Raw genomic sequence first — 12,325 nt, 5'->3', positions numbered from 1 at the left:
CTTTCAGCAAGGTGATATTGCAGGGTCGAGTTCTGGGTTGCCCTGAATTCAGAAAGTGGGTGGTAGTTCCCCCCCCCCCCCACCGGACCCCCACATTGGACCCATTGCTCTGTATTTTCCTCTTCCTGGCCATTGATTGGGCTGAGACGGGACACGGCTCAGGGCATTGTGGACGGCTTACTGTGCATGGCTCTGAATACCAGCAGTGGTGATCAGAAACCTTTGAGTCCTCAAGGTTTGCTTCTGTATAAGCAACACACTAAAATCCCCATCGGTCAGCTTGGGCGTTCACTGACCAGGAAATGTGAGACAAAGAAGAAGCCATGCTGTCTGCTTGGTGGAGTGAGGGACAAGCAGGAGAATTCACAGGAGCGGTTGGATTTACGAATAAAGCAGGCAACTTTGGCTATGGAGACCTACAACAAGATGCAAAGGGAAGAGTAGAACAGTGTCCTTTAGTGTCCTCTGTCCCTGCCTCCAAGTGACTGTGCCTCCCCTTCCCCGCAGTTTCTGTGAGCCAGCAGCCAGTCTCGGCTCCAGTACCCATCGCTGCCCATGCCTCTGTGGCCGGGCACCTCTCTACGTCCACCACCGTTAGTAGCAGCGGGGCACAGAACAGCGACAGTACAAAGAAGACTCTTGTCACACTAATTGCCAACAACAATGGTAAGTGGGATTATTGGGAGGGGCGCGAGCGTACCAGAGGTCGTAGGAGCAGCTGCGCCTGTTTCGTTCTCAGGCACAGATGTGGTTCCGTTAGTGGGAGGGAATTTAGCAACAGTCCCCATCGGGAAGCCATCAGTAGGTGGTGCTGTCCCTTCTGAGTTGGTGCTGAACTCATGTGGCTTGTTTCAAGTCAGTGCCGCCCGATCTGGCTGCTGGTCACTCCGAGGAGAGAAAACGTAAACCCAAAACTCGTAACTATTAAAGAGATCTGGGGTTTTTGTTTTTTTGTTTGACTGCTTTATTTATTTATTTTTTTTAATTGCCACTAGTTTGGTAAGAATTCCCCCAGGGCAGCTTTGTTCTGTATTTTCTCTGGCAGGTTCATTTGGTTAGTGGTTCCTGGGTATGGAAAATAGGGTAGGGTGGTTGCCTAGATGAAGGAAATGGTGAAAGAGTAGTGTTTTTAGTGTGTTTATTGACTAGAGAGGCTGTGTAGTGTTGATTTTTTTTTTTTTTTTTTTAATTTTGTTTCTGATGACTGTTTCTACACTCTGTGAGTTATTGGCAAGTTATGTCTCAAGCTTCAAAACTGCAAGAAGCACCTTCATAGAGTTGTTGCACTGCTAAAAAGGACTTTATTTTTTATTATTTTATTTCCTTTAAAAATACAAAGTGCTATGTGGACATTTTCGGGCATTATATCACTCACTATGTAGGCACATCTGCAGTACAAAGTGAGATTGCTGGGTCGGGCATTTAAGATTTGATAAGACAGCGTCAGATTGTCCTAATCTGTTGCTCTAAAGAAGTGACCGCCAGCAGCTCTTTCCCCATATTTTCTCAATCTCTGGTCACTGAAAGTATGATTTTTATCATGTGGAAAGCACTTAGAATTTTTTTCAACTTATAATTAGAAATTTTTTCAACTTATAAATAAGGACCTTCATATATATGTAAAGATGAGGCACCACTAGAGAATTCTCTCATTTTTACAGATGTGGAAACTGAGGCCTAGAAAGTCTAAACAATTTGCTTAAGGTCAAATAATTGGTTACTGACTAAACTGGACTTGAATTATGTAGACTTGGAAGCTTGTGGCCTTTCCACTGTATTTTATTGCTGTCCTTGGGTTCTCTTAAAATAATCTGTCTAAGCTCTATTAGCAGCCAGTTTAGCTAAACTTTTCTTTGATCCAAGGGTTCCAAGGCCGTGATGAGCATCTCATGACACACTGACATGACCTAGTCCCCTTGACTCTGAATGGACTCGATTCCCGAGCCCTCTTCAGGCCTGTGTACTAATTTTTAAATATACAGTATATATAAATTGATTTCATTTATTTCAGAAACTGCTAGTATTCAAAATAAAATGTTAACCCAACTTCATGGTTTAAAAAAAAATGGGTATAACCACAGTTACATATGTCTGCATATTCTTCCAAAAACTGTGCATGCATAGATAAGCACACATTAATAGGTCCAGTATATATATATATATATATATATATATATATATATATATATATATATACACATATATATACATATATATACATATATATATATATATGTATATATATGTATATATATGGTCTGTAACTTTTTTATCAGGTACTCTTGGATGCCAGCATAGGGATAAGATGGAGGGATAAGACTTCACAATAGAGTGGATACAAAACGTTCCTCTTACAACCCAGTTCACCTATATAATAAGCCTTTCGTTTAATTGTATTGATATATTGTCTACTTATTACATTATTAACATAGCAAGGGAGAATACCTTTTCAGCAATTCAGTATTATTTCACCTAGCGCACTAGGCTCTCTGGAAACTAAAAAGCTGTCTTTCCCCCCGCCCCCCTACTCCCCACCCTTCTGTAAGACCCATTTTAAAACCATTCTGGCTCCTGATTCCCAACAGCCACCTCCTCCAGTAATCACATTTTAAAAGACTGTCCCTTTTGGGGCATTGATTGGCTTTTGTCATTTATCTGGGTCTCTTATTTTCCTTGCACTCTCTACATTAAAAGGCATTCACTTGGCTCATGATTTTAAGGAACGTTTTTATGTGTGTGGGACGGAAAGAGTAGGCGGAGCACATGGGTATATTTAAAATGGTCTAGTCTGAAACTGGGTGGTGTTTGTTGTTCATTACACTTCATAACCTAAGTTTTATATAAGAGTCTCTGTGAATCACATGTTAAAGTATAATTAAGATAAAACTATTTCCAAACAATGAATGGGGCGAGGGTGTGGGGATGGACACAGTTTTGACCTGTACTCCAAAATACCTGTTGTCCCACGGAGAGTGATAGTTTAAAAAAAAAAAATCCTTTCCTATACAATGGAGAAAGAACAGTTTTTTTGTTTGTCTGTTTTGTTTTGTTTTTAACAAATTATACTGGGGCAACTGAATGCTTTTTTCCACATTGATGAAAATGAAGTACCTCCCACCCCCACCTCATACCAGTACCAACATTAACTGTAAATGATCACAGACCTAGATGTAAAAGCTAAAACTATAACTATAAAGGCAAACGTGTAAATCTTTATGACCTTGACTTAGGCAGTGGTTTCTTAGGTAGGGCACCAAAAGCATAAGTAACTATAGAAAAATTAGATAAATTGGACTTCATAAAAATGTAATAAGCCTTTTATGCTTCAAAGGGAGGGCACAATCAAGAAAGTGAAAACATATAACCCATAAAATGGGAGAAAATTTTTGCAAATAATATATCTGATAAGAGACTTGTATCTAGACTATACAAAGAACTAGTTCAATCCAGTAATGAAAAGACAAATAATCCAATTTTTGGGGCAATGGATCTGAATAGACACATCTCCAGTGAAGGTATATAAATGGCCGATACACACATGAAAAGGGGGCCCAACATTGTTAGTTGTTAAGGAAATGCATATCAAAACCACAACTACTTTGTACCTGCTGGGACAGCTATAATCAGAAAGACGGAAAATAGCAAGTGTTGGTGAGAATATGGAGAAATTGGAACTCTCACATACTGCTGAGGGGAATGTAAAATGGAAAACAGTTGGGCAGTTTCTCAAAAAGTTAAGCATAGAGTGATCATGTGACCCAGCAGTTCTACTCTTAGTTATATACCCAAGAGAGTTGAAAATATGTTCACACAAGTACTTGCGCACAAATGTTCATAGCAGTATTATTTTTTTATAGCCAAAACGTAGAAACAACCTAAGCTGTTGAATGGGTGAACAAAATGTGGTATAGCCATACCATGGAATATTGTTAGGCCCTAAAAAAGGAATGAAATACTGATATATGCTGTAACATGAATGAAACTTGAAAACATAGTGCTGAGTGAAAGAAATCAGACACAAAAGGCCACGTATTGTATGACTCCATTTATATGAAATGTCCAGAATCGGCAAATCCATGGTGACAGAAAGTAGATTAGTGGTTGTCAGGGCTGGGAGAGAGGAGAGTGGGGAATAACTAATAATGGGTGCAGGTTTCTTTTTGGGGTGATGCAAATATTCAGGAATTAAATAGTGATCGTTGCACAAGTCTTGTGGCTATACTGAAAACCTCTGAATTGCACATTTTGAATGGGTGATATATATGGCATGTGGATTATATCTCAGTAAAGCTGTTTTTGGCTTTAGGGGGTATTGTTTGTGTAAGAAAGTGTCAGGAATAAAATTTCGAATATATATATATATATATATTTTTTTTTTTATTTTTTTTTTTCTTTTTTTGCCATAATCTGTCACTCAGCCCTGGGAAATTAGTCCTATAGTTTTGACTGATCATATGTTTGCATTGGAAAGAAACATTATGAAGGAAAATAAACCAGTACTTAATTCTGAGCTGTGAAAGATGTGAATTTAATTTGATAAATTTCTTAATGCAGAACAAGTTAGGATTTTCATCCCTCTTTAGCTCATTTCAACTCCAGTTTAGCCCTCTTAAGGGTTTTAAGACTGTGTAAGTGAGCTTAAAAGAATGAAGGAAAAAATGAAGACGTTCAGATTTGTCCAACGAACAGAACATACTGTGAGAGAAGCTGCTGTGATCTCCCTCCCTTATTTAATCAGTTTATGGCTGTGGTGCCTGGTTTGGGCGCTGAGAGTAAACTTAGAGGCAGGAGATTGATTGGCTGGATAATTCTGTGAAAGGCTTTTTAAGCCTCACGATTCTCACTGCCACTTTCATTCTCCAGAACTAGAACTTTGTACGACCTTCAAATTGTTAGAATTTCTTTGAGAAAAGAATTAATAAGAATTCAGAAATCATTTAAAAAATTCATTAGAATATTAGAATTCATTCAAATTCAAATAATTCATTAAAAATGATAAATAAGTATAATTTACTTAGTGTGACTTGCCATAGGCTGGATTTTACTTTCAATTGCATCATGAACCTAATCTGAGCTTAGAAACCCACTTTTTTGTTTGCACTATATTTTTGGAAAAGTCCTAACGACCCACCAAAATTTAAACATGACCCTGGTGTCATAGAGAATATTTGCAGAAAATGCCCATGTTGACATTCTTTATAATAGTAGAGTTGGTGCAGATTTCACGGGAACAGGGTCTCTTTCAAGACTTGCTAATACTGGTTGATTTCACATAATGCAAAATATTTCCATCATTCCCCTCCTGTATTTAGTTGGGATATTGAGTCAGTGATTATCTTAAGAATTTTTAGGCTTAGATAAGTAACAGAATTTCTTTTTTTACCATAGCAGTTGAAATAATGAATAGAAAATATATGTTTTTGTTTAGTCAATATTTTTCCGCCATAAATTGTACAGGAGTAAACAAGATGGGTGGGGAACCTACGTATATAGATGAAAAGAGACTTAAGAGATATGTCTATCAGTTGAATATCTGTTGGGAACCCTTTTGTAACCTGATTCAAACAAACTCTTTAAAAATTACAGACAATCGTCTGTTTGAATTCCGACTTGGTATTTGATATTAAAGAATTACTATACAATAGTTCAGTGGTTACCAGAGGGTAAGGGGGGTGGGAGATGAGGGTAAAGGGGATCAAATATATGGTGATGGAAGGAGAACTGACTCTGGGTGGTGAACACACAATGGGATTTATAGATGATGTATTACAGAATTGTACACCTGAAATCTATGTAATTTTACTAACAATTGTCACCCAAATAAATTAAAAAAAAAGACTTACTATATATTTAACTTTATAGAGTATAACTGACAAATACAATTGCAAGATACAATTGAAGTGTCCATGGTAGTGATTTGATACACGCGTATGTTGTGAAAGGATTCCCAGTATCTAGTTAATGAACACCTCCGTCACCTCATATATTTATCTTTGGGGGGGAGGAGTGAGAACATTTAAGTTGTACTCTCAGCAAATTTCAATTTATTATACAGTGTTATCAACTATAGTCACAGAATTATTATTACATTTTTTAAGGAATGATAATGGTATTGATACTCGCTCTTTAAGTTCTTTTAGAGGTATATATTGAAATATTTACAGATGAAATGCTATGATCTGGAACATGTTTCAAAATAATATGGGAGCTGGTAAGTGGGTGGAAGGTATAGATGAAACAAGATGGGTCATTAAGTTGATAATTGTTGAAACTCAGTGATGGGTACATGCAGATTTATTATAGTGTGTGTGTGTGTGTGTGTGTGTGTGTGTGTGTGTGTGTGTATTTAACTTCTCCATAATAAAACATTTAGATTTAAAATCTATATATTCAATAAATTGCCAGCATAGTTAGTTTAGATAGAACTTGTTGAATTTTTTGTTTATCTGTCAACCTCTGTAATCACTAGTCTGCTGGCCCAGTAACTGTGAGGGTCTAGTCCACTGATGGGCTCTCAGTTTCTGGGAGAATGTGGGACAAGCCACCGTTGGCCCATTAATAGCCACCTGTAAACCTCCTCTCCTGGCCTAACTTTGTAGCTAACGGCAGAGACTCATTGTCAAGTAGAACATACAGTTCAGAGGACTCCATCCCATTCTGGTGATTGGAGGTAAAAAGGCGGGGCAGTGTGTTGCTTTCGTCTTTGATATAGGTATATGGGCTCCCTGAAATTTTGTCTGGTTTTGAAGTATTCTTTGTAATTAGGAAACTGTATTCTTTGTAATAAGGATTTTTCAGCCCTATGTAGTAAATGGAGGACTTAAAAACATTTTAAAAATTGCTTTTCTCACAAATGAAAAAGAATTTAGAATATTTCAATAATTGCCCACCTTATTAGTATTTATAATATCCATTAATACTTATTCATGAATGAATTATTATCTTCTGAAGTGATATCTTTACTTGATGTGGGTTAGTTTTTGACCAGGTCTTTTCCTTATCAGTCTTAACATGGAGAGAAGGTAGCCTGCCACTCTCTGTGTTCCCACACCTGTAAAAGGTAGGGCTTGTTTAGAGTTTTGCATTTCTGAGATTTGACTCACTAGGAAGAGATGCCACTCTTTAAATTCTGTATACTCGCTGAATTAATGTTTGTTGATGAGTATTCCTCTTGTAAAAGGATTAAGATGGGTTAGCAGCAAACTACATTCTGACAAAATAGGTTAAATGTGGTGCTTTTGGTTTTTTTAATTTTTTTTCAAGGAAAATTTGTTTGTTTTTTTAGGAAAAAAAAACTTATATGTTATTTTGTTTGGCTGATTTGGTATGGGGAGATTATGTGTGGTCACCTAAATAATTAGTCAAAGTAATAGTCATGTAGAGGTCTTAATATTTTAAGACATCCGTAGTTAAGATACATAGGGGAGATGTTAGTGAACCTCCCCTACCTACCTGTTTTTCTGTTAGTTGTAGATTTGGGTGAAGCTTAAATTTTTGGTGAATTTGGTGACGTTAAACCTGAGGTGAGTGATAGTCTTGGATATTTTGATATCTGGGACACCATTTCTTATCTAAGATCATAATGTTTCTCACAAAATGTGGGTTTGTTTTCTTATGTTCCTGTTTTTTCTCCCTTTCACCCTTTAGCTGGCAATTCTTTGGTCCAACAAGGCGGCCAGCCGCTCATCCTCACCCAGAATCCAGCCCCGGGTCTGGGCACAATGGTTAGTCAGCCAGTACTGAGGCCTGTCCAGGTCATGCAGAATGCCAATCATGTGACTAGTGCCCCTGTGGCCTCACAGCCCATATTCATCACCACACAGGTGAGTAGGACTCGGGATCCTGGGACTTGGTGCAGAGGAGAGTATCTGCCTTAGAGTCTGTGACATCATGAGAAACGGTCCTGCATCCTGTCTTTTGAGCTCGCTTTCTCATTGGCTGTTTTGTAAATTGATGCTGACTTTTGTGGAAAGCCTAACATAGCTTACAGCTAGCTGATTTCCTCTTCATCCCCCTTAGTGGGCTATTAAGTGATTTGATGGAGGTTTGGGCAGAAATTAATGGGAAAGCTTGGGTTCAGAAGCCTTATCACTTGGCCCTCAGGGCTTCTCGCCCTTTGCTTGAACCGTCTTTGTTAAAATGGGGTGAGTTTGTTGGCTTCTGGAAATCCAGGTGAAATTGGTGAGGTGTGGGCAGATCTTTGAAGAGAAGGAAGATGACTTATTTGCTACATCATGTGCATTGAAGTGGAAAACCTAATGCTGGACGTGGGGTGCAAAGGCAGATTCGCCTCTTTGCCTGTGGCTTCCTCAGTTACAAAGTCTTCTCTTAGAAATTTGTCCGAGGTTCATGGCCTTTGAAGTGGACTTGGAACAATTCCTTACAATTATGTGTATGTTGAATCACTCTGGTGAATAACTGCTAGTTATTTTATTTTTCCCTTCTGTGTCTTTAGCACGTTAGGGTCCAGTCTTTGGATGAGTTTTTTTTAAGCTGAAGTTTTTTTTTAAGACAGGAAGTAGATTTTCATTTTTGCTCATATGCACCCAAGCCTGTTCTCCAGTTTCCATATTTTGTTACTCAAAAGTTTGCCAGAATCCCTAAATTGCTCCATCTCAGTCATTTAAAAGCTCCAGAGAGGGTACTACTAGGTAAGAGTGGGGGAAGTTTTTTGGATGTAGGCCTGACTGCAGTCTCTGCTGGCATTAGCGGGTCTCTATGTTAAAGATCACTTTGCTTTTTAACGCAGGGATTTCCTGTAAGAAATGTCCGGCCTGTACAAAATGCAATGAATCAGGTTGGGATTGTGCTGAACGTACAGCAAGGCCAAACGGTTAGACCAATTACACTAGTCCCAGGTAAGGAAAAATGTCTGTCCATGTGGAATCCACTCACATCCAGAAGATTTGTTTTTATTGTCTCAACACACTCTAGGTCATTTACAAAGTGTATTTAAGGAAAATCTAAAACTATAAACCTCATATTAATTTAAACCTGTTTTTTTGAATACTGTTTCTAACCTTTGGCCAGGGTGGTGGTTTTATTTATTTCCCTTTTTACTTTTTACCACCCTATAGGAGGTAGTAAAACTGGGTTTATTTATATAGTCAGTTTTCTATTTCTCATCATTGAGTCAGCTAGTAAGTTTGTTGTCCCGGAGGAATATTATTAATGCAAACTCCCAAATTTTGTATTCCTTATAATTCTACTCATATACGTGGTGGGATTATAAACTCTATTTTGCTTTAATTTTATAGCATAGATTTTAGATATAAGTTAAACAAATGACATACCCTTTGAGGATAAATATTGTCTAGTTAGTTTTTGTTTTTTTTTTTAAGAAACTGAAGTGAAAGATAATTTTTAAAAATCTTGTAATTTTCCCCCAGTTCTTTATTTAGTGTCTAAATTTACTATAATTCAGGCCCAAAAAAGAATAGTTGAGTTGTTGTAAGGGTGTCTTTATAGTTTGTCTTCCTAAGTTTTATTGTTCTCAGCGCCCATAGAGGTAGTTTTTTGGGGGTTATTTTTTGTTTTTGTTTTGCCTTCAGTCTTTGAGTTGATCCTATGTAGTTCTGATGTTTCTTAAATATACTCATATGTCAGTGGAATTGTCTATAGCTGAGCCAGGAGACTCTCATCTTTGGGACATCCTAGTTGAATAGTTGGTCTTCTATTTGAGTTTGTTTATTATAAAAGAATGGAAGACTCCTTTAGTATTCTGAGAAAGCAAGATTGCTTTTTCCAGGACCAAGTCTGCCCTTTGGGCCTGTACATACCCATATAGCCTCCTATGCTATGCCCGTTCTTTCTCTTCCAGTACCAAAGTCAAGCTACTCCTGGTTGTATTCTTAGACTAGAAAAGGCAGCGAGCGTGTAAGGGGTTTTGGGGAAGAGTTGATGGGAATCTTCTTTCTTCAGTTAAATGTTCTTAAGGCTGGTTATGTAGGCTAATTTCTTTTAGTAGTAGGCTTGAATGCCTAGTACTTTCTCAGATATGAGACTCTGTGCTACTCTTGGTAACCTCTGATGGTCACCAATCATTTTGGGGAAATAACCTCTTCCTATCCCAGTATTTCCAATAGAGACAGGGGGGATGTATTCTAGGTGAGCTTATTGACCAAGATGTGGCACTTTTCTTTGTCTCTCTTTTGAAGCCCCAGGTACCCAGTTTGTTAAGCCGACAGTTGGAGTCCCCCAGGTGTTCTCTCAGATGACCCCAGTGAGGCCAGGCTCCACCATGCCCGTGAGGCCCACCACCAACACCTTCACCACCGTCATCCCAGCCACTCTCACCATTCGAAGCACCGTCCCACAGTCCCAGTCCCAGCAGACCAAGTCCACTCCCAGTACTTCCACCACTCCCACCGCCACACAGCCGACCTCCTTGGGGCAGCTAGCCGTTCAGCCTCCAGGCCAGTCCAACCAGACCCCGAATCCCAAGCTAGGTGAGGCTCGGGGAGAGGAGACAGCAGAGCTGGGACGGGGTGGTGGGTGGAGAACAGATGATTCTCACTTGGCCAACATAGCTCCCTCCTTTCCCTCTCCACCTGCAGTGAGCATTACCAGCTTTGTCACTGTGAAGCGACCTGGGGTTACAGGTGAAAATAGCAATGAAGTGGCCAAACTGGTGAATACCCTTAACACCATCCCTTCCCTGGGCCAGAGTCCCGGGCCGATGGTGGTATCCAACAACAGCTCTGCCCATGGCTCTCAGAGAACCAGCGGACCTGAGTCCTCAGTGAAAGGTACAGTAACCTTGCGAATCAGCTACAAGGAATTCTGTGGACGTGCTTTGTAGGTGGGTGAAATGGATTGACTGAGCAGGCATGGGTGGGACCATCAAAGGATGGCTCCATCGAGGAGCTGGATTTCCAAACAAGGTTTGAAAGTCGGGATTTGGTCGAGAGGTTTTCAGGTGTAGAAGGATATGAACGTGAGGGTTTTCAGCGGTCTAGATCAGGGGTCGGCACGCTTTTTCTGTAAAGGACCAGATAGTAAGTAGGTTAGGCTGTATGGACGACATGGTCTGTGTCACAGGTATTCAACTCTGCATTGTATGCAAAGCAGCCACAGGCAGTGTGTAACTGAATGAGCGTGGCGGAGCTTCACCGGAAGTACTTAGGGACTCTGAATGTCCTATAATTTTCACATGGCAGAAGATCTTACTCTTGCTTTTATTTCAACCATTTAAAAATGTAAAAATGGTGTTGGAAAAACCAAATATCCACATCCAAAAATATGAAGGGTAGACCCTTACTGGATACAAAAATGAACTCAGTGAATCGAAGACCTACTAAACAGCAGAGCTAAAACTGTAAAACTCTTAGAAGAAAACACAGGGGAAAAGCTTCATGACGTTAGGTTTGGCAGTGATTTCTTACATATGACACCAAAAACACAGGTAACAAAAAAAAAAAAAAAAAAAGTAAGACCGTATCAAAGGATACTATCAGCAGTGAAAAGGCAACCCACTGAATGGGAGAAAATATTTGCAAATCGTATTTCTGGTAAAGGGTTAATATCTAGAATGTATAAAGAATTTCTACAAGTCAACAACAAAAGAACAAACAACCCAATTTAAAAATGGGCAAAGGAGTTGACTAGACATTTCTCCAGAGAAGATACATTATAGTCATTGAGTCCATGAAAAGGTGCTAAACATGCTCATGGTCCAAACAGAAACTGGCCGCTGGCTGGATTTGGTCTATGAGCTATGGTTTGCTGACCCTTGGCCTAGAGGTAGGAGAAAGGATGAAAGCAGCGTGCCTACTAATGAGCTCGTGCTTGCTGACCAACCTCGATAGGCCCTTCAGGGAGTGTGGAACCTTTTTTCAAAAGGCCAGTAATCTGTTTCCAGTATCACCTTCTTAATCTCATCAATGCTTCTCACTTCTTCCAGTGACCTCTTCTGTCCCCGTGTTTGACCTCCAAGATGGTGGACGGAAAATATGTCCACGGTGTAACGCTCAATTCCGTGTAACCGAAGCTTTGAGAGGTCACATGTGTGTAAGTGATATGGCCTGTGATGGGCATCCAACTTAAAGGGCTACTGCTGCGTACCTCCTGTCATATTGGGAACTTGTGAAGCAGGGGCTCTACAATGATGGGGGCTTTTTAAGGGTTACTTTCTCTTTGGGACTGGGTTGGAAGAGCTGTGCTTGTGGTAGGATACACTTAAAGACCCTCAGATAGATCAGAACATATGCAACCTTGGCTCCTTAGTGGTGGTAGGTCTTGAAACTGCCCAGGAGAACAGGTGTGTTAGAATCAGAACCCAAACCAAGTTGGCTGTATTGTCAGATGAGTCGGGAGCTGCTAACCA

The 12,325-nt window shown here is 39.6% G+C and overlaps 1 protein-coding gene across 5 annotated transcripts in view; it reads left to right on the top strand.

The window, feature by feature from the left end:
• POGZ (pogo transposable element derived with ZNF domain) overlaps window positions 1-12,325 on the top strand; it is a 40,314-nt gene that overhangs the window by 13,840 nt on the left and 14,149 nt on the right. For 2 of the 5 annotated variants that reach the window (XM_074319207.2, XM_019740008.3), the window contains exons 3-8: window positions 508-666; window positions 7,648-7,823; window positions 8,750-8,858; window positions 10,158-10,448; window positions 10,530-10,748; window positions 11,903-12,009. In XM_074319207.2, coding sequence (XP_074175308.1) covers window positions 508-666; window positions 7,648-7,823; window positions 8,750-8,858; window positions 10,158-10,448; window positions 10,530-10,748; window positions 11,903-12,009 — 1,061 coding nt within the window. The remainder of the gene's footprint in view (window positions 1-507; window positions 667-7,647; window positions 7,824-8,749; window positions 8,859-10,157; window positions 10,449-10,529; window positions 10,749-11,902; window positions 12,010-12,325) is intronic. The other 3 variants (XM_074319208.2, XM_074319209.2, XM_074319210.2) reach the window with 3 other exon arrangements.

This window comes from Rhinolophus sinicus, chromosome 7 (genome assembly GCF_057876585.1).
Source record: "Rhinolophus sinicus isolate RSI-liver-muscle chromosome 7, RSI-T2T, whole genome shotgun sequence".
NCBI lineage: Eukaryota > Metazoa > Chordata > Mammalia > Chiroptera > Rhinolophidae > Rhinolophus > Rhinolophus sinicus.
Note: the sequence above shows the minus strand (reverse complement) of the source record. Positions and strands in the feature narration are given on the sequence as shown.